General features: G+C 41.9%; 1 protein-coding gene across 1 annotated transcript in view; it reads left to right on the forward strand.

The window, feature by feature from the left end:
* The window catches only part of LOC115224352 (sodium-dependent phosphate transport protein 2B), a 51,608-nt gene extending 31,376 nt beyond the window's left edge, over positions 1-20,232 (forward strand). The window contains exons 3-11 of the mRNA XM_029795227.2: positions 305-343; positions 3,598-3,636; positions 4,795-4,849; positions 7,547-7,678; positions 9,505-9,648; positions 10,920-11,111; positions 13,414-13,532; positions 15,823-15,925; positions 19,270-20,232. Coding sequence (XP_029651087.1) covers positions 305-343; positions 3,598-3,636; positions 4,795-4,849; positions 7,547-7,678; positions 9,505-9,648; positions 10,920-11,111; positions 13,414-13,532; positions 15,823-15,925; positions 19,270-20,114 — 1,668 coding nt within the window. The 3' untranslated portion in view covers positions 20,115-20,232. The remainder of the gene's footprint in view (positions 1-304; positions 344-3,597; positions 3,637-4,794; positions 4,850-7,546; positions 7,679-9,504; positions 9,649-10,919; positions 11,112-13,413; positions 13,533-15,822; positions 15,926-19,269) is intronic.
* Positions 20,233-22,174: the final 1,942 nt, after the last annotated feature.

The following is a 22,174-nucleotide window of genomic DNA, read 5'->3' on the forward strand; positions in this document are numbered from 1 at the left end:
TTATTTTGCTGGGTATGATGGAAAGTGTCAGCTGTCCAGTCAGCAGATTAAGGTGACACTTGTTTTACTAGTTATGCTTCAAAAACACTGCGAAGAATTCTTGCAATTTCAAGCCATGCTGATTTTTGTAGGTGTTCTACCTTCACACTTGCACCGATCTTTTTCGGCCATGTTGGTAGTTGAGTGCTGATACTTCCAAGTGCAACAATTACTGGATTATTCTTGTCACTGGATTATTCATGTCGTCTTTTGTATTCACGTTAATATCCTGCAATATTATTATTTATTTTTTTTTTTTTTTCAGGAAAAAATAGCAAAGAAGTTACGTGAAGTTGAGGAAAATGTAAGTACTAAACACATTTCAATTTTCATATAAATATACACTCATATATGTATATATATATATATATATATATAGAAATATATATATTTTTTTTTTTACTTGTTTCAGTCATTTGACTGCGACCATGCTGGAGCACTGCCTTTTTTTAGTCGAGCAACTCGACCCTGGGACTTATTCTTTTTGTAAGCCCAGTACTTATTCTATCGGTCTCTTTTTTGCCGAACCGCTAAGTGACAGGGACGTAAACACATCAGCATCGGTTGTCAAGCAATGCTAGGGGAACAAACACAGACACATACATATATATATATATATATATATATATATATATATATATACATATATACGACAGGCTTCTTTCAGTTTCCGTCTACTAAATCCACTCACAAGGCATTGGTTGGCCCGGGGCTATAGCAGAAGACACTTGCCCAAGATGCCACGCAGTGGGACTGAACCCAGAACCATGTGGTTGGTTAGCAAGCTACTTACCACACAGCCACTCCTGCGCCTAGTGGTGGAAGTGATTCTGACCACCCCTCAATTGATTAATAGGTGGATTGACTCATTATTATAAAGTAAAGAACTATGAACGATTGGGAATTCGTGTTGGTAAGCAGTTCACTGTAAGCCTTTGATACAGCTCGTTGAGTCCTGTGAAATAGTAATAGTACTGAGTTGTGTATATAGTTTTCTCCACCATCCCACCTGCTTCGTTATGTTATATATCCAATACAAGGGCATAAGAGTAGCGATGAGCTGTTCGATGCTTGCATTGGACATTTGAAATTTTTTTTTGATTTTTGGTACGAAACCAAAGGAACAAAATCATTTAACATGGAGAACTTATTGGCCGCTGTGGTGCAGTTGTAGCAGCAACAACAAAACTAACAGTTGCTGGAATTAATGTGGAAGAAGCCTGAAAATACTTCAGGTCCGTACTTGCCAGACAGCCTTGCAAACTCAGCTGAAGAATTCAACTATAATCCAGAAGAAGGGATTACCTTCTCTGCATATTTTCGTAGATATGAAGAAATCTTCAAAGTGCATAAAAGTTGCTCCGACAAGAAAAAATTACGACTACTTTTAAGAAAGCTATCCCCTACCGAATACGTAAACTATAGTAATTATATTCTGTTGAAGAAGCCGGGAGAGATTTGTTTCGATGAAACAATAATTTATCGAAAATATTCAGTGAAAGAAGTTCCCTGTTCAGTACTCGCTGGCAATGTTTAAATTTGGTCAAAAAAGAGAATGAAGATTTTGTCACCTACACCGAAATGGTTAATAGAGAGTGTGAGAAATTCAGATTGAATGATTTGACTCTCAACATGTTCTAGTCTTTAATGTTTGTTCAAGAGCTTACTGCAAACAAAATGCAGATATACGTTCCCGGATATTAGCAAAATTAGAATAGGACCAAAGTTTAACTGTACAGGCAGTAGCAGAAGAATGGCAAAGGGTTATTAATCTACAGCATGATGCAAATAAAATTTAAGAGAAAGATTGCGTTCAGATTTAGGCATATCAAAAGGTAATGAATAAGAAAATAGACAAAAAATATCAAAGACTGAATCTATGCTATGGGTACGGTGGTCTACATTTTAAAAATGACTGTCCGTTTAAAAATTTAGAATGCTACAAGTGTGGTAAAATAGTGGTGATGGGTGAAAAACACACCCACAAACAGACGCAAACACACAGATGCTGACAAAAACACACACACAAACACAGACGCAAACACACACACACAAACACAGACGCAAAAGCACACACACATTCAGACGCAAACACACACAGATGTAGACAAAAACACACACGCAAATACAGACGCAAACACACACATGCACAGATGCAAATGCAGACACACACAAACAGATGCAAACACAGATGCAAAAGCACACACACGCACAGATACAAACACACACACTACGGGCTTCTTTCAGTTTCCATCTACCAAATCCACTCACAAGGCTTTGGTTGGTCTGAGGTTGTCGTAGAAAAAATACTTGGCCAAAATGCCACACAGTGGGATTGATCTCGGACCTATATGGTTGAGAAGCTTACCTCTTAACACACAACCACGCCCTTCTCATGTAACCAAATTGTTTCAGATGGTTGCCTTTCGCTTAACTAAACATTGCTTGTTGTAGTTATATCATATCTTGTAGATCTATATATTAATACCATGTCACCTTTCTTCCTACTTGTCTTTTGTGTCCCCCTCCAGGAATTTAGCTTGCAGTCTACTAGGTTATTTACACATAACCTCTAAACTCTAACCCTAACCCAATGTCATACCACTAAAGTCTCACCTAGCCTGCGAGACTTTCCCAATGGCACACTTGACGGAAAATCAACGGCAGCATTCATCCTATATTTCTGGACCACCATATTAGCTTGGCGAATCAACGGCAGCATTCGTCCTATATTTCTGGACTGCCATATTAGCTTGGCGAATCAACGGCAGCATTCGTCCTATATTTCTGGACCGCCATATTAGCTTAGTGAATCAATGGCAGCATTCGTCCTATATTTCTGGACTGCCATATTAGCTTGGCGAATCAACGGCAGCATTCGTCCTATATTTCTGGACCGCCATATTAGCTTAGCGAATCAACGGTAGCATTCGTCCTATATTTCTGGACTGCCATATTAGCTTAGCAAATCAACAGCAGCATTCGTCCTATATTTCTGGACCGCCATATTAGCTTGGCGAATCAACGGCAGCATTCGTCCTATATATCTGGACTGCCATATTAGCTTGGCGAATCAACGGCAGCATTCGTCCTATATTTCTGGACCGCCATATTAGCTTGGCGAATCAACGGCAGCATTCGTCCTATATTTCTGGACCACCATATTAGCTTGGCGAATCAACGGCAGCATTCGTCCTATATATCTGGACTACCATATTAGCTTGGCGAATCAACGGCAGCATTCGTCCTATATTTCTGGACTGCCATATTAGCTTGGCGAATCAACGGCAGCATTCGTCCTATATTTCTGGACCGCCATGTTAGCTTGGTGAATCAATGGCAGCATTCGTCCTATGTTTCTGGACTGCCATATTAGCTTGGCGATAACTATTAGTATCTAGTACTGCTGCTGTAGTCTCCTTTAGAGAGACTTAGAAATTTTAATATTTCTATAATATTATTAATAATAATATAAAATATTCTGAGACTTAGAAAACTTTGTTTGAATATCTATCCTTTACAATTTCTTACTCATTTTTTTTCTGCCATGATATTTAGAGTAAAGAAATAGTCAAACGTGAAGATGAAAAACCAGAGGTAAGTATCAATTATTCACTAAAGTTTTCTTGCTCCTACAGATGTTCTACCAGTGTTAGGACTACGTTTGATATCTTAGTAATATTGTCACCATTTTATCATAAATGTAAGATCGGTATTATAAAGGACTTCAAGAGAACGAATGAGGCGACAGTTGACAGCAATTTTTCAGACAATTGCTACTTCGGTGTTCCGTTTGGATTTTGCTCAAACCACCTAAACCATCTAGTCAAATTAGTTTGTCTAAAAAACGAAATTTTCAGCTACAATGACCGACACAGTGGTGGGCGTTCAAAGACATATCATGCTGGGGTTTTTGGATATTCAAAAATTCTGTGATTTGAAGGATGGATGTAGTGAAACAACTTTAAAACATAAAAAAAAAAAATTCTCAAAACTCTGGAACTCGCTTCATGGTCCTGTAACACTAGCCTACACCTCCTGGCCAGAAATTCAAAATACACCAGAACTTGGTACGCATAGCTTTTTGCATTGGCTTCTCGTCAAGAAAGAGATATCTCCGTGACAGCTGCTAAAATGGGAAGAGGAGAAGAAAGCTAATGGGTTGTGTGCACATGCTTGTTCTTGTCTCTGTGTGTGCGTGTTTGTTCTTGTCTGTGTGTGTGTGCGTGTGTGTGAAGATATCTGAAGTGAATTGTCGAGTTGTCACGGAAACAACCGAGGGTTCGTTTTGGTCTTATTGAGTTAAATCGAAGGAACACCCAGAGTCCAAAACCTGCCGAGATCAGTTTTGACTTTTATCCTTTCAGAGTCGATAAAATAAAGTAATGGCTAATCAGCGGGGTGATTTAATCGACTAACCCCACCCTGCTCGAAATGTGGGGACTTGAGTCCATGTTAGAAATTGTTATTGATTGAGAATGTTCAATAAATGATGGAAATGATTCTACCAAAACACACGTCAGCATACACGTGCGCGCATGCGCACAGATACACATACTCGTTGACGTATAGAGATACGCATACCCGCAAATACACACGAAAAGACATACACATGCATACACTCACACATGCATATGCATACATACGCATGCAAACACATGCACATTCACACATGGGCACACACACATGCTTTTAAGTGAAATCTCTTAGTAAACATATTCTTGAAATGAATAAAAAATTGTTCTTATTTCAAAGGAAATTGATCCATGGGCGCTGCCAGAATTCAAAAGTGATGCAAAATTATGGCAAGGTAAATATATAATTTTTTTTCTTGGTATGTGCGGAACGAGGGTGGGGAATAGATGAAGAGAATGATGTTCTTTCGTATATTTTGTTCCATCACCTCTATCATCACAAATGTCATTTGCCCTAACGGACTTTGAAAGTTTCCATGTAAAAGACTTCTTGTCAGATTTCCCACAAGTACAAACTCTTTATATATTTCATGATATTGGGCTGTCCGGAAAATTTGTGCCGATTTTTAAAGGAAAGAAAAAGGTCAATAAATACTTGCCATTACATTTTTAATCAACCAAATATCAACCATTTTGTTGCACGATGTGTCTCCATCTTTCCTTGAACTTAAAAATACCCTCTTCCCAGAATTGAGGTGGTTTCATGGCAAAGAATTCATCAAGGTAACTTTTTACATCATCCAAGGAATCGATATTTTTACCATTAAGACTATTCTGCAGAGACCTGAATAAGTGGAAATCCGAAGGAACAACATCTGGTGAATATGGAGGGTGGAGGTAACACATCCCAGCCAAGCTGCAGCAATTTTTGTCTGGCTCCCAACGCATCAAGTGCCGAAAATGAACTTTCTTATCTTCCATTTTAAAGGGTTACAGAATTAACACAGGTTATAGGAACATAAACCTTCTTCCAAGAAAAGATAGCTTAAACTGTGCTCTAAATGGAGGTGCAGTCAAATCCTATTCCATTACTCCAACAATGTAATGGGTGCTTTTTACGTGCCATTGGAATGGGTGCCAGTTGTGTGACACCAGTATCGGCCACAACTAATGTGTATCAATTTCTACCTCACCACTAACCTTGTTGTGCACTCAAATTGGTGCCAATTTAACGTGCCTTCTACCTGGCCATTTACACTTTAGCATTAGGTCTAACCTTAAATCCGAAACCTACCCATAGATCTCAAATTAAATCCTAAACCTAATCCTCACTTTAGCACTAAATCCTAATCCTTAACCCTAACCCCACCCATAGATCTCAACTTTATCTTAAATTCTAACTCTAGCCCTAAATCCTAATCTTTAACCCTAACCTCTAAACCTACCCATGATCTCAACTTTATCTTAAATTCTAAGTCTAGCCCTAAATCCTAATCTTTAACCCTAACCTCTAAACCTACCCATGATCTCAACTTTATCTTAAATTCTAACTCTAGCCCTAAATCCTAATCTTTAACCCTAACCTCTAAACCTACCCATGATCTCAACATTATCTTAAATTCTAACTCTAGCCCTAAATCCTAATCTTTAACCCTAACCTCTAAACCTACCCATGATCTCAACTTTATCTTAAATTCTAACTCTAGCCCTAAATCCTAATCTTTAACCCTAACCTCTAAACCTACCCATTATCTCAACTTTATCTTAAATTCTAACTCTAGCCCTAAATCCTAATCTTTAACCCTAACCTCTAAACCTACCCATTATCTCAACTTTATCTTAAATCTAACTCTAGCCTAAATCCTAATCTTTAACCCTAACCTCTAAACCTACCCATGATCTCAACATTATCTTAAATTCTAACTCTAGCCTAAATCCTAATCTTTAACCCTAACCTCTAAACCTACCCATGATCTCAACATTATCTTAAATTCTAACTCTAGCCCTAAATCCTAATCTTAACCCTAACCTCTAAACCTACCCATGATCTCAACTTATCTTAAATTCTAACTCTAGCCCTAAATCCTAATCTTTAACCCTAACCTCTAACCTACCCATGATCTCAACTTTATCTTAAATTCTAACTCTAGCCCTAAATCCTAATCTTTAACCCTAACCTCTAAACCTACCCATGATCTCAACATTATCTTAAATTCTAACTCTAGCCCTAAATCCTAATCTTTAACCCTAACCTCTAAACCTACCCATGATCTCAACATTATCTTAAATTCTAACTCTAGCCCTAAATCCTAATCTTTAACCCTAACCTCTAAACCTACCCATGATCTCAACTTTATCTTAAATTCTAACTCTAGCCCTAAATCCTAATCTTTAACCCTAACCTCTAAACCTACCCATGATCTCAACTTTATCTTAAATTCTAACTCTAGCCCTAAATCCTAATCTTTAACCCTAACCTCTAAACCTATCCATGATCTCAACTTTATCTTAAATTCTAACTCTAGCCCTAAATCCTAATCTTTAACCCTAACCTCTAACCTACCCATGATCTCAACATTATCTTAAATTCTAACTCTAGCCCTAAATCCTAATCTTTAACCCTAACCTCTAAACCTACCCATGATCTCAACATTATCTTAAATTCTAACTCTAGCCCTAAATCCTAATCTTTAACCCTAACCTCTAAACCTACCCATGATCTCAACTTTATCTTAAATTCTAACTCTAGCCCTAAATCCTAATCTTTAACCCTAACCTCTAAACCTACCCATGATCTCAACTTTATCTTAAATTCTAACTCTAGCCCTAAATCCTAATCTTTAACCCTAACCTCTAAACTTGCCCATGATCTCAACTTTATCTTAAATTCTAACTCTAGCCCTAAATCCTAATCTTTAACCCTAACCTCTAAACCTACCCATGATCTCAACTTTATCTTAAATTCTACCTCTAGCCCTAATCTTAACCCAGATCAGGTGATTTCACAGCATAGGCTATAGATACTGCCGTAGACTGCACACTGAAGTAGCGGCCCCCAAACTCATATCAATTTTTCTCTCTTGTCTTTGCAGAAATGACAGGCAAAGAGAAGGTAATCCACGTACTTTGGACTGGAATAACGAAACCACTTCTTCTGATCGGCCTTCTCTATCTTTTCATCTGTTCCTTGAGTTTTCTCAGCAGCGCCTTTCGCTTGTTGGGAGGTAAGTATGCGACTTGCAATGGACGAAGTTTGCCTGAGTGTAGCTTGAATGGATATAAGGGGAGGTAATTTGAATGGCAAAACCAGAAGGCTATCCTTAATTTTATTTTTAACTAGCAGTATCGCCCGGCGTTGCTCGGGTTTGTAAGGGAAATAACTATATAAGCATTTTTAGAGAGTTACTTCCCTTATAGATGCCAATTCGGGCTTTCTTAGCCATTTCTGTTTCGGTGTCTTCAAGCCATGAAGTCGTTGTTCTAAAAGAACGCTGGTCTCCTTGACAACGCATTACGATGTTGATTTCCTTAAACTCCCTTCCCCACAGCTTCACGAGGGAGGGAAGAAGGGGGAGAAGCAAACAGGTGCAGGTGTGACCATGGACGCCAACTCCGCCGCCATCGACACACGAAAAATTATGCATTAAAATGGAATAAAAAATGATGTTAAATTATTTTTAAAATCGTAGACTCATCATAGACGCGCGCTAATACTCAGACGGGCTCGATATGAATCACGACTATAAGATACCCGAATTTGGTTAAACTGCACCGCAAAATTTGGGAGTAGTTAGGAATCTAAATCGAAGGGGACAGACACTCACACAACTACAGCTTTATATATATAGATTTAACACCTTTCGGTCAATCGACTAGTGGATGCACATGGCCTAGTGGTTAAGGCAGCGGATTCGCGGTCGAGAGACCGCAGGTTCGAATCTCAGGCTGCGCAATGTGTGTGTTTATGACCGAAACACCTAAGTTGTATGCAGCTCCAGCAGAAGGTAATGGCGAACTTCTGCTCTTTCGCCACAACTTTCTCTCACTCTTTCCTCCTGCATCTTGCAGCTCACTTGCGACGGACTGGCGCCCCGGCCAGGTGGGAAACCTATACGCCAAGGAAACTGGTCCTTATGAGCCAGGCATGGCTCGAAAAGAAACAAAACGGTCAAATGACTCCGTCCATACTGGGGCATTGCACTGAAGTCGTTTGCATCGACCTAAGCATTTATTAAACCTGGTATGTCGTTTTGGTCTGTTTGTTGGATAGACAAATTAGGAGACACACACCACATGTGCATGCACACTTATAATAAAAGAATAACCGGTTTATTACAGCTGTGTGTGTTGCATAACATGTGTCTATTATGTGTATAAGAGTGTATAAACTTAATTTAAGGCAGCGAGCTGCCAGGACCGTTAGCACGCCGGGCGAAATGCTTAGCGGTATTTCGTCTGCTGCTACGTTCTGAGTTCAAATTCCGCCGAGGTCGACTTTACCTTTCATCCTTTCGGGGTCAATAAATTAACTACCAGTTACGCACTGGGGTCGATATAATCGACTTAATCCATTTGTCTGTCCTTGTTTGTCCTCTCTGTGTTTAGCCCCTTGTGGGTAGTAAAGAAATAGGTGTTTTGTCTGCCGTTACGTTCTGAGTTCAAATTCCGCCGAGGTCGACTTTGCCTTTCATCCTTTCAGGGTCGATAAATTAAGTACCAGTTACGTACGGGGATCAATGTAATCGACTTAATCCCTTTGTCTGTCCTTGTTTGTCCCCTCTGTGTTTAGCCCCTTGTAGGCAATAAAGAAATAAGAGTGTATAACAAGAGTGAGCGCGAGCACTCGTGAGTATGTATAATGCGTGTAATGTATGTGTGTGTGGTGTGTGTGTGTGGTGTGTGTGTGTGGCGTGTATGTGTGTAGTGCATATGTGTACATGCGCATGTGTATGCGTATAACACATTTGTGAGGGCGTGTATGTTTGTGTGCGCGCATGCTTGTATGCTTGATGTCACTTCTGATTAACTTATCTCTCTCTTCTCTTCTCAGGTCGTACAGCTGGACAAATATTTCGAGACAGTGAAGTCTTGGCAAACCCAGTTGCAGGGTTGGTGATCGGAGTGCTGGCCACGGTTCTAGTCCAGAGCAGTTCCACGTCAACATCGATCATAATAACGATGGTCGGAGAAGAACGTAAGTCCATCATTTTAGTAACTTTCTATGGTGTGGCCATTATTGTCCCCGTTGTTTTAGAGCCCTACATCAACATGAATCAAAAGCATTTAACCTTTTTTTTTTTCATTAAAGGGAAATTGTGCATCTTGGACAACATACTTCTTGTGATATATATACATATATATATATATAGGAGGCACAATGGCCCAGTGGTTAGGGCAGGGACTCACGGTTGGAGGATCGGGGTTTTGATTCCCAGACCGGGTGTTGTGTGTGTTTATTGAGCAAAAACACCTAAAAGCTCCTCGAGGCTCCGGCAAGGGATTGTGGCGACCCCTGTTGTACTCTTTCACCCCAACTTTCTCTCGTTCTTTCTTCCTGTTTCTTGAGTAACACTGCGATGGACCAGCGTCCCGTCCAGCTGGAGGGGAACACATACGCCAAAGAAACCGGGAAACTGGGCCCATGAGCCTGGCTAGGCTTGAAAAGGGCGCATGAATATATATATATATGAATGTGTGTGTGCGTGCGTATGCATGCAAGCTTGTGTGTGTATGCCTGTGTGTTTATATGTTATCGCCGTCATTTAATGTCCATTTTCCATGATGTTATGGGTTGGAATGATTTCACTTGGTCTGATGAGTTCTAGGACTGTAACGGGCCTTACTATCGGTTTTGGCATGGTTTTTCACGGGTGGATGCTAACACCAACCACCTTTGACTTTCGGAAACACTTTTTCACGCTGAAGCATGGAATAAACTGCCGGCGTCAGTTGTTGACTGCCATGACACTGCATCTTTTAAGGCCCTCATGCTTTCCGAAATCCGCCGAAACTACACCTGATTATATATACACTTTAGATGAGTTGTAGTGCACCTGAGCACTGTACACAATGTTAGCCTCGCCTGGCACCTGTGCAGGTGGCACGTAAAAAGCACCCACTACACTCACGGAGTGGTTGGCATTAGGAAGGGCATCCAGCTGTAGAAACATTGCCAGATAAGACTGGAGCCTGGTGCAGCCTTCTGGCTTCCCAGATCCCCGGTCGAACCGTCCAACCCATGCTAGCATGGAGAACGGACGTTAAACAATGATGATGATGATGATGATTATTTTAATAGAGTTGACTGTGTGCTTTTTACGTGGTACCAACAACTTCGAGGTCTGTTTTGACATGGTTTTTATGGTTTTCTCTCTGTCCATCTCTATTTGTATGTATGTATGTATGTATGTATATATGTACGTCCATATTAATTAACCTCTCTCTCTCTCTCTCTCTGTATCCTAGTTTTAACAGTCAAACAAGCCATACCCATCATCATGGGCGCAAATATTGGAACATCAGTGACGAACACAATTGTCTCAATGGGACAGATCACGGATAAAGACGAATTCCGCCGGGCGTTTGCTGGAGCCACGATACATGATATGTTCAACTGGCTGGCAGTCTTAGTTCTACTTCCGATTGAGACCGCATCAGGTCAGCAAATGCATTTGATTTGTTGTTTTTGTTATTGGTAATTTGTTACTTGTTTTTTTCTTTAATCTACTTATCTCAGCCGTTGTACGACGGTCAAGCTGGGGCACTGCTTCGAAGGGTTTAATTGAACAGATCTACACTAGTATTTACGCTTAAGCTTTGTATTATTGAACCAATAAGTTACGGGGACATAAACAAACCAGCACCGACTGTCGAGCGGTGATTGGACACATGCACATCTGCACACATACATGCACATACAGACACGTGCATGCACATTATGTATGCGCACATGCACACAAGCATACGTGCACGCACACATTTGCACTCAAATTCGATGACCACATGACTGGCATCCGTGCCAGTGGAGCGCTCAGAGCACCATCCGAGCATGATCGTTGCCAGGGCTGCTGACTGGCTCCTGTGCCGGTAGCACGTAAAAAGCACCATTCGAGTGTGATCGTTACCAGTGTCGCCTTACTGGCATTTGTGCCGGTGGCTCGTACAAAACAACATTCGAGCGAGGTCGTTGCCAGTGCCGCTGGACTGGCTCCTGTGCAGATGGCACGTAAAAAACACCAGCTTCTCTGAGCTTTCTGCAGCTATGAGTGGTTTTGACTCTCATTTCTAGCAATACTTATTTCTTTATTACCCACAGGGGGCTAAACATAGAGGGGACAAAAAAGGGCGGACATAGGGATTAAGTTGATTACATCGACCCCAGTGCATAACTGGTACTTAATTTATTGACCACGAAAGGATGAAAGGCTAACTCAACCTTGGCGGAATTTGAACTCAGAACATATAGACAAACAAAATGCCGCTACGCATTTTGCCCGGCGTGCTTATGATTCTGTCAGCTCGCTTCAAATTCCGCCGAGGTCGACTATGCCTTTCATCCTTTCAGGGTCGATTAAATAAGTACCAGTTACGCACTGGAGTCGATATAATCGACTTATTCCGTTTGTCTGTCCTTGTTTGTCCTCTCTGTGTTTAACCCCTTGTGGATAGTAAAGAAACAGGTGTGTACGGACCAACTCGAGAGCTGTGAATCTTTATGGACCTGGATTTTCCTGGGCTGCCGAGAGCGCACCAGACATCGCCCAAGATGTGGCACTCTACAGGCTCCATATCCGTTTCTCCGGACGAGCTGATTCCATGGACACAGTCCTTTACGAATAAGAGAGAACTCTTCCCAGGCAACGTCTCTGGGCTCGCTTGAATTGCCGCTGCTTCGCCCAGCCGCCGGCTTCAACAATGGTTGCACTGCTAGGAGCACGCCGCGTTCCTGCCGCCTGATGGGCACTCTCCGAATTAGGGTTCGGGAATATTAACCTGATTTTTCACTTCCAGCAATACTGGTGCTGATTAGTGCCCTCGGTCTTAAGTGACGTTTATATTTCTACCTTTTGGTTGTGAATTGCGAATAAGCCACATTTACTATTTGTAATTTTCACTTTTTACCATTTATGAAATCAGTGTGCGATTTCTAAGGTAGTCTTATAAACTGACTAGCAGTATCGCCCGGCGTTGCTCGGGTTTGTAAGGGAAATAACTATAAAGCATTTTTAGAGAGTTATAGCCAAAAAATAGCAAAAAAAATGGAAAAAAAATTATGGTAAATTTTTTTTTTTGAGAGTTAAAAAGGTCGAGTTGCGTCCCCTAGACAGTTTGTGTTTCTGATTCTCGACCCCATGTCGAATTTATCGATTTTTTTCAGAACTGGGGGAACTTTTCAAAATTTTCGCTGCATTAGTTTTGAATTATGACATTGGGCTATGTGTGTGTCAAGTTTCATCAGAATCGGTTGAAAGCCGTGGTCAGGGTGAGGGTACAACCTAACAGACACACAGACACGCAGACAGACAAACTGCCGTTTATATAGAGAGAGATAAGATGAGCAAGCTTAACCCTAGGCCGGGTAAGAGCCACTGAGGAGCATTAATCTAATGCGAAATCACTGATCTGGCTAAGCCCTGGAAATAAGGAACTTGCCTGACTGGTCAGTCTTAAGATAAGTGCTCTCTGTAGCTATGAATTGTTTTGACTCTCATTTCTAGATGTGAATGTGGATCTGTATTATCCTCCCCCCCATTGCTGTTTGGCAGCCAGTGTTAGTCTGTGTCCTTGTAAATTAGCGGTTCAGCCTTACGAAAGACTGATAGAATAAGCACCTGGATTAAAAGGAAATAAGTAATAGGATTGGTTCATTCAACTGAAACTCCTTCATGGTGGTGCTCCAGCATGGCCACAAGACAATTTCTTTATTTTTCTCTATTTTTTTTTTTAATCATTTTTCAAGGATATCTTTACCATTTTACGACGTGGATGACCAAACGATTGGAATTAACTTCCATGAACGACACCAACCCAGAATTACTGAAAAAAATCACCAAACCATTTACCAAATTTATTATTCAGGTAGATTATTTGCTTGCAATTTTTTTTATCTGCAAAGGCATATGAGTGGCCTGTGTGGTAAGTAGCTTGCTTAAAAAAAAAAAGACTCCGCCGGTTACGACGACGAGGGTCCCAGCTGATACAATCAACGGAACAGCTTGCTCGTGAAATTAACGTGCAAATGGCTGAGCATTCCACAGACACGTGTACCCTTAACGTAGTTCTCGGGGATAATCAGCGTGACACAGAGAGTGACAAGGCTGACCCTTTGAAATACAAGTACAACTCATTTTTGCCAGCTGAGTGGACTGGAGCAACGTGAAATAAAGTGTCTTGCTCAAGGACACAACGCATCGCCGGGAATCGAACTCACAACCTTACGATCATGAGCTGAATGCCCTAACCACTAAGCCACGCGCCCTCAAGTAGCTTGCTTATGAACCACACGGTTCCAGGTTCAGTCCCACTGCGTGGCACCTTGGGCAAGTGTCTTCTACTATAGCCCTCGGGCTGATCAAAGCCTTGTGAGTGGATTTGGTAGATGGAAACTGAAAGAAGCCTGTCATATATATGTATATATATATGTGTGTGTGTTTGTCCCTCCAACATTGCTTGACAACCAATGCTGGTGTGTTAACGTCCCCGTAACTTAGCAGTTCGGCAAAAAGAGACCGATAGAATAAGTACTAGGCTTACAAAGAATAAGTCCTGGGGTTGATTTGCTTGACTAAAGGCGGTGCTCCAGCATGGCCTCAGTCAAATGACTGAAACAAGTAAAAGAGTAATTTTACCTGCATTTTACCTGGCACCATCACCTGAAAAGCTATATACAGATGACTGCGATTTTACCTAGCTTGACGCGTCTTCTCAAGTACACCTAATCCCTACTCTCAATCCTTTGTCATTTTCTCAATGAGACTTGGCATGCAAAGATCCTTTCTCGCCACTTTGTCTCAAGTCTTCCTGGGTCTACCCCTTCCGCAAGATCCTTCCACAGTTAGAGCTCAGCACTTTATTCATCCACCCTCATCCATATATGACCAGAACTCAGTGCAGTCTTCCCTTTTGCACAAAATACCATAAATCCTCAAGTATAATCCGCATTTTTTACCCCAAATCCCTAGTGCGTACTATATACGAGGTTAAAAATGAAAATTATTTTCTAAGCAATGTCTGAGTCTCTGTTCGCTGTCCGGCAATGTTTATTCAGACGCATTTTCTGATGTTGGGCGCGAAAATACTTTAAGCTAAGCCTGAAAGCAACGAAGTCATAAAAGAATCATCCATAACTTGCAGTAAGCAACATTTATTAAACGTTATTACTATTATTTCTTTATTTTCTGCAAACAAAATGCACAAAAAAGCTACATGTTTGCATTATGTTATATATACAATAATAATAAAGGACGTTACCATATACATTTTTACAAACCAAGGACGTTATATAGACCTCCTTGACTCAAGTTAGAGAAGGGGTGCGTATTATACACAAGGTTTAGGTTTTCCAGAGGTACAGCCCCCTAAAAATCCCTTGCGTATTATACTCAAGGGCGGAGTATACTCGAGGATTTACGGTATCTGATACCCCTTGTGCCTAGTTTTCCTCTTAAATCATTTACACTCTGTTGTGTGTACACACTGATATTACCCATCCTGCAAAGTGTCGTTTCTTTCAAGCCTTTGCAAGCCCTGTTTCACTGCCATGTAGCATAGCTGCATCATCATCATCTTTGTTTAGCATCTGCTTTCCATGCTAGCATGGGTTGGACGGTTCAACTGGGGTCTGGGAAGCCAGAAGGCTGCACCAGGCCCAGTCTGATCTGGCAATGTTTCTACAGCTGGATGCCGCCCTTCCTAACGCCAACCACTCCGTGAGTGTAGTGGGTGCTTTTTACGTGCCACCGGCACAGGTGCCAGACGAGGCTGGCAAATGGCCATGATCGGATGGTGCTTTTTCCGTGCCACCAGCACGGGGGCCAGACAAGGTTGGAAACGGCCACAATTGGATGGTGCTTTTTACGTGCCACCGGCACGAGGCCAGTCGGGGCGGTGCTGGCAACGGCCACGTTCGGATGGTTCTCTTACGTACCACCGGCACTGGTATCACAGCTGCAATTTCCATTGATGTTAGTCAATAAAATAGAGTGCTGCCAAAATAATGGATAGATGTAACTAGCAAAGTGTTTCACCAGAAATTCCTAACCTTTGACTAAAATTACAAACAATAGTTACTCATTTTTTTTTTTCTGTTTGTGCACAATTATTGATCGATTTTCCTTTGATTATTGATATTGTTGTTGCTGTTGTTTAGCTGAACAAGAAGGTAATAACAAATGAAGCTACCAGGCTGAAAAATGAATCTGCAAGCAGTATGTTGAAAATCTGCAAGGATGCAGACAAGACAGTTATAAAATGTGAGTTAAATAATAATCGATTAAATCATCATCATCATCATCATCATCATTTAACGTCTGCTTTCCATGCTAGCATGGGTTGGACGATTTGACTGAGGACTGGCGAACCAGATGGCTGCACCAGGCTCCAACCTGATCTGGCAAAGTTTCTACAGCTGGATGCCCTTCATAACGCCAACCACTCTGAGAGTGTAGTGGGTGCTTTTACGTGCCACCTGCACAAGAGCCAGTTAGGTGGTACTGGCAACGGCCACGCTCAAATGGTGCTTTTTATGTGCCACCTGCACAGGAGCCAGTCCACCTGCACAAGAGCCAGTTAGGTGGTACTGGCAACGGCCACGCTCAAATGGTGCTTTTTATGTGCCACCTGCACAGGAGCCAGTCCACCTGCACAAGAGCCAGTTAGGTGGTACTGGCAACGGCCACGCTCAAATGGTGCTTTTTATGTGCCACCTGCACAGGAGCCAGTCCACCTGCACAAGAGCCAGTTAGGTGGTACTGGCAACGGCCACGCTCAAATGGTGCTTTTTATGTGCCACCTGCACAGGAGCCAGTCCACCTGCACAAGAGCCAGTTAGGTGGTACTGGCAACGGCCACGCTCAAATGGTGCTTTTTATGTGCCACCTGCACAGGAGCCAGTCCAGCAGCACTGGCAACGACCTTGCTCATTAAATAATAATTGATTAAATCATATTAATCTTGCTCCTTTGATCTTGTTGTTTTGCCAATGTTCAAACCTGACTGAAAAAATATTTTATCCTTTAGTCAGGCAGGAAAACAGTGCTCTATGACTCATTACACGGCTTTCAAGATTAGCGAGAAGGATGAAGGTAGAAATTTATCCTTATAGGTGCAAGTGTGACTGAGATAAGAAGTATTTTTCCCAGCTGCATGGTTCATTTCAGTCCCAATGCATGGGACTGAAATTTTTTCTACTATAGCCTCAGGCCAGCCGTGTGAGTGGATTTGGTAGGTGGAAACTTAAATAAGCCATCATGTGTGAACATACACACGTGTGGATGTATGTGGAGGCACATGACTTAGTGGTCAGGCTTTTGCACTCATGATCATAAGGTCGTTGTTTCAATTCCTGGATGGTCGATGCATTAAGTTATTGGGCCAAACATTTCATCTCGCATTACACCAGTCCACTCAGCTGGCAAAAGTTCAGCAATGGACCAGTGTCCCATCCTGTGGGGAATATATATGCCACAGAATCTGAGAAATTGGCTTCATGTGTTTGTCCCTAACACATCGCTTGACAACCGGTGTTTGTTTGTTTACATCTCCGAATTTTAGCAGTTTGGCAAAAGAGGCCGATGTAATAAGTGCCAAACTTAAAAGGTATGTACTGGGGTCAATTTCAATTAAGCATGTCAAGATGGTGCTCCAGCATGGCCACAGTCCATCTGACTGAAACATGTATAAAGATAGAAGATAAAACAGAGACCTTGCCCAAGTGCAATGATGAAAGCCATTCCAACTGTGACCCTCCAGTTTTTTCATGGTGATTTAAGCTTTCCAATTTAAGATGATAGGATGTGAGCTGTGGCATATTTGGTTGGTATTTTTCATATGTACTCTTGGTCCGATGCGTGGCACCATTTTTCCTTTTTTTCACATGGCACCAAAAATGATGACACGTGATCTTGTTAATCACAGACATGTTACCAATACTTGTAACTTCACTGCAGGTATCCATGATTCAGAAACTCGGGCCAAAATCATCTATGAGCCCTAGCACCCATAGGGCTGAAGCTTAACTTTGTTGCCGTGGTATATGATTGAGATTATCCACGCACGTCACAGGATTAACTTCGCAAAGGTCAGATAGTCATGCTAAATTGGCTCAGAGGTAAAGTGAGCCACCCGAGGTAGCTGAACAAACGATCATGTTGAAACACCTTTATTCGTTAATTTTGTGTCTGTTATTGTTGTTTCTCATTGGTGTCTTGTCTCTTGAATTGTCTGACGGTGTGTTTTGTTTTATGTGTTGTATTTGTAGCTGATTTGGACAAAAATCAATTCTGGCGTTAGCAAGGTCCGGCGCTAGTAAGGTCCGGCACCAGTAAGGTCCAGCACCAGTAAGGTCCGGCGCCAGTAAGGTCGGGCACCAGTAAGGTCGGGCGCCAGTAAGGTCCAGCGCCAGTAAGGTCCGACGCCAGTAAGGTCCAGCACCAGTAAGGTCGGGCACCAGTAAGGTCCGGCACCAATAAGATCCAGCGCCAGTAAGGTCCGACGCCAGTAAGATCCAGCGCCAGTAAGGTCGGGCACCAGTAAGGTCTGGCACCAGTAAGATCCAGCGCCAGTAAGGTCCAGCGCCAGTAAGGTCGGGCACCAGTAAGGTCCGACGCCAGTAAGGTCGGGCACCAGTAAGGTCCAGCGCCAGTAAGGTCGGGCACCAGTAAGGTCGGGCACCAGTAAGGTCCAACGCCAGTAAGGTCGAGCGCCAGTAAGGTCCGGCACCAGTAAGGTCGGGCACCAGTAAGGTCGAGCGCCAGTAAGGTCGAGTGCCAGTAAGGTCGGGCGCCAGTAAGGTCGGGCACCAGTAAGGTCGAGCGCCAGTAAGGTCGGGCCCCAGTAAGGTCGAGCGCCAGTAAGGTCGCGCACCAATAAGGTCCAGCACCAGTAAGGTCCGATGCCAGTAAGGTCGGGCACCAGTAAGGTCCGGTACCAGTAAGGTCGAGCGCCAGTAAGGTCGCGCACCAGTAAGGTCAGGCACCAGTAAGGTCCGGCGCCAGTAAGGTCTGGCACCAGTATGATCCAGCGCCAGTAAGGTCCGACGCCAGTAAGGTCCAGCGCCAGTAAGGACGGGCACCAGTAAGGTCGGGCACCAGTAAGGTCCAGCGCCAGTATGGTCCGACGCCAGTAAGGTCCAGCACCAGTAAGGTCGGGCGCCAGTAAGGTCGGGTGCCAGTAAGGTCCAGCACCAGTAAGGTCATGCGCCAGTAAGGTCGTGCGCCAGTAAGGTCGGGCGCCAGTAAGGTCGGGCGCCAGTAAGGTCGGGCGCCAGTAAGGTCCGGCGCCAGTAACGTTCAGCGCCAGTAAGGTCGGGCGCCAGTAAGGTCGGGCACCAGTAAGGTCGGACACCAGTAAGGTCGGGCGCCAGTAAGGTCCGACGCCAGTAAGGTCGGGCGCCAATAAGGTCTACATTGACTGACTCATTGACTCACAAATTATGTATCTGACTCTGTATAGCATTCTGTACTGTTCTGTGTAATTACTGTATGAAGTTTTCATTTGAATGAAAAAATGTGGTGAAGGGATATTTTGCATTTGTTTTTCTTAATTTATAATTATTTTCAAGATTCCTCAACGTTAATTTATTTTCATCTATTTTTAGGTGGCTATTTATTTGAGCACTTGAGTTCCTGGGAAGACTGGGCTATGGGCCTGCTGCTACTGTTTATATCCTTACTTATATTGTGCCTTTGTCTCATGTTTATCGTAAAGCTTCTTCATTCCCTGTTGCGAGGAAGTATCGCCAAAGTTATTCGCAAAATTGTCAATCAAGATTTCCCTGGCCCCTTGTCCTATATAACCGGTTACCTGGCAATACTGATCGGCGCTGGCTTAACGATGTTGGTTCAGAGCAGTTCAATCTTCACATCTTCCATAACACCTTTAGTTGGTCTAGGTATTATCTCTCTTGAACGAATGTACCCACTGACTTTAGGTTCGAATATTGGAACGACAACGACGGGAATGCTGGCTGCCATCGCACAGGACGATCACTTAAAAGAATCTCTTCAAGTCGCTTTGTGTCATTTATTCTTCAACCTGACTGCAATTCTAATCTTTTATCCTATGCCACAAATGCGTTTTCCTATCAACTTGGCCAAATTTTTAGGCAGCACGACAGCAAAATACCGATGGTTTGCAATAATGTATCTCATATTTATGTTCTTTGTGTTTCCAGCCATAATTTTGGCCCTCTCCTTTACCTCTGTGATAGCCTTGATTGTGGTTCTCGTGCCAATTATTCTTCTTATTATTACCGTGGCCATTATTAAAACTTTGCAAGCCAAGAAGCCGCACTTTCTTCCTGAAAAGCTCCGAAACTGGAAATTTCTACCTGAATGGATGCGATCTCTGGCTCCTTATGATCGCCTGTTCAGGAAAATGTTTAGTATTTGCATGAAGATAAGACATCCAAAACAGGATGGTGTGGAGATAAACAGAGCTTAACCCTTTAGTGTTTAAACCGGCCATATCCGGCCCAAATATTCTATGTTTTATATTCAAACTGGCGATATCTGGTCTCTCACACCTAATCTACATAGACATTCTAAAAATAAACAATCACATCATTGAAACCTCAAAGCTATGAGATAATGTATGATTAATTAAAAATAATTTGAGTAAAAAAATATTACATCTAACAGAGTAATCTGAACACTAAAGGGTTAATAAGCTTCTTAAACCTACACAATAATGTGTGTGTGTGTGTGTGTGTGTGCATGCAAACATATAAGTGCGTGTGTGTGTGCCTACATAAAAATGTCTATATATGTTCATATATGAATGTACATATATATATATATTGAATGTACATATAATATATATAATGTATATATGTGTATGTAGATATGTGTGCGTGTGTGTATATATATGTATGTGTATATATAACTATATATGTATTAGAAGGTTTGGAGATGATGTACAGGTATTATATATTAGAAGAAATGAGGTACTCAGAAATTTGGATGGTTTTATATTTACAGATATTTATTAGTATGTTACATGTTTTTATAAATCATATACCTTATATCATATATTAGCGCTTTCGTCCATTTTAGTGGAGTCTTCAAATTGGTCTACATCAATTTGAAGACTCCACTAGAATGGACGAAAGCGCTAATATATAATATATGATTTATAAAAACATGTAACATACTAATAAATATCTGTAAATCTAAAACCATCCGGATTTCTGTAGTACCTCATTTCTTTGAATATGTATATATGTATGTGTGTAAATGTGTGTGTGTGTGTAATTTTGTGTATGATTAGAATGCTTTGCCTTATTTTTTATATATATATATATATATTTTTTTTTATTAATTTCATTTGTGAATGTGATGGAAAGCAAGTCATTTAAAATTACTTTTATCCGAGCGTGGCCGTCAGCCAACCTCGTCTGGCACCTGTGTCGGTGGCACATAAAATCACCCACTACACTCTCGGAGTGGTTGGCGTTAGGAAGAGCATCCAGCTGTAGAAACACTGCCAGATCTGACTGGCCTGGTGCAGCCTTCGAGCTTGCCAGACCCCAGTTAAACCGTCCAACCCATGCTAGCATGGAAAGCGGACGTTAAACGATGATGATGATGATGATGATGTTTACTACGGTGATGATACCGTTGAAGAAATAGAGGGGAGACCTGACTATTAGTCTTTCTGGAACACAAACAAGAGTGACTCAGCTATAGTCCTGACTAGTTTGGCAGGTCCTTATTGTAAAAATCTATCATTTGCTTCCAGACGTACCTGCTATATGGCTTTGGTTCTTTTACTCCTTTTTTCACACATTTCAAGCAGTTGACTGTAACCATGCTGGAGCACTGCCTCAAAGGGTTTTTTTTTTTTTTAAGTCGAGGAATTAAGACCCCAGAACTTATTCTTTGCAAGCCTAGTAGTTATTCAATCGGTTTCTTTTGCCAAACTGCCGAACAGGGACATAAACACACCTAGCAATATGGGAACACACACACACACATCATCATCATTGTTTAGCGTCCGTTTTCCATGCTAGCATGGGTTGGACGGTTCTACTGGAGTCTGTGAAGCCAGAAGGCTTCATCAGGCCCAGTCAAATCTGGCAGTGTTTCTACGGCTGGATGCCCTTCCTAACACAAATACACACACACACACACACACACACACACGATGGGGTCGATTTGCTGGTGCTCCAGCATGGACACAGTCAAATAACTGAAACAAGTAAGAGAATAATAGAATATATTTTTGGCAAAGCATAAACACATACAATGTGTGGGTTTCCCACACAATGCCCGTCCACATGTTGACTACAATGCATTTCTCAACCCAAGGAACTTGCTCAAGCTGCCATGCAATGCAATGGAATAAAATTCACCCCAAACCACTTCGAGTTTGGAAGCAAGCTTCTTAGCCATACAGTCATATCTGTGTTCATGTATATTTAATGGAAGGAAGAGTCGAACCAGCCTCTTCCTGTTTTGAGTTTCTCTTGTAGGCACATAGGATCTACAACCAAGTTATGACTG

The sequence above is a fragment of the Octopus sinensis genome, linkage group LG25 (assembly GCF_006345805.1).
Source record: "Octopus sinensis linkage group LG25, ASM634580v1, whole genome shotgun sequence".
NCBI classification, from domain to species: Eukaryota; Metazoa; Mollusca; class Cephalopoda; order Octopoda; family Octopodidae; genus Octopus; species Octopus sinensis.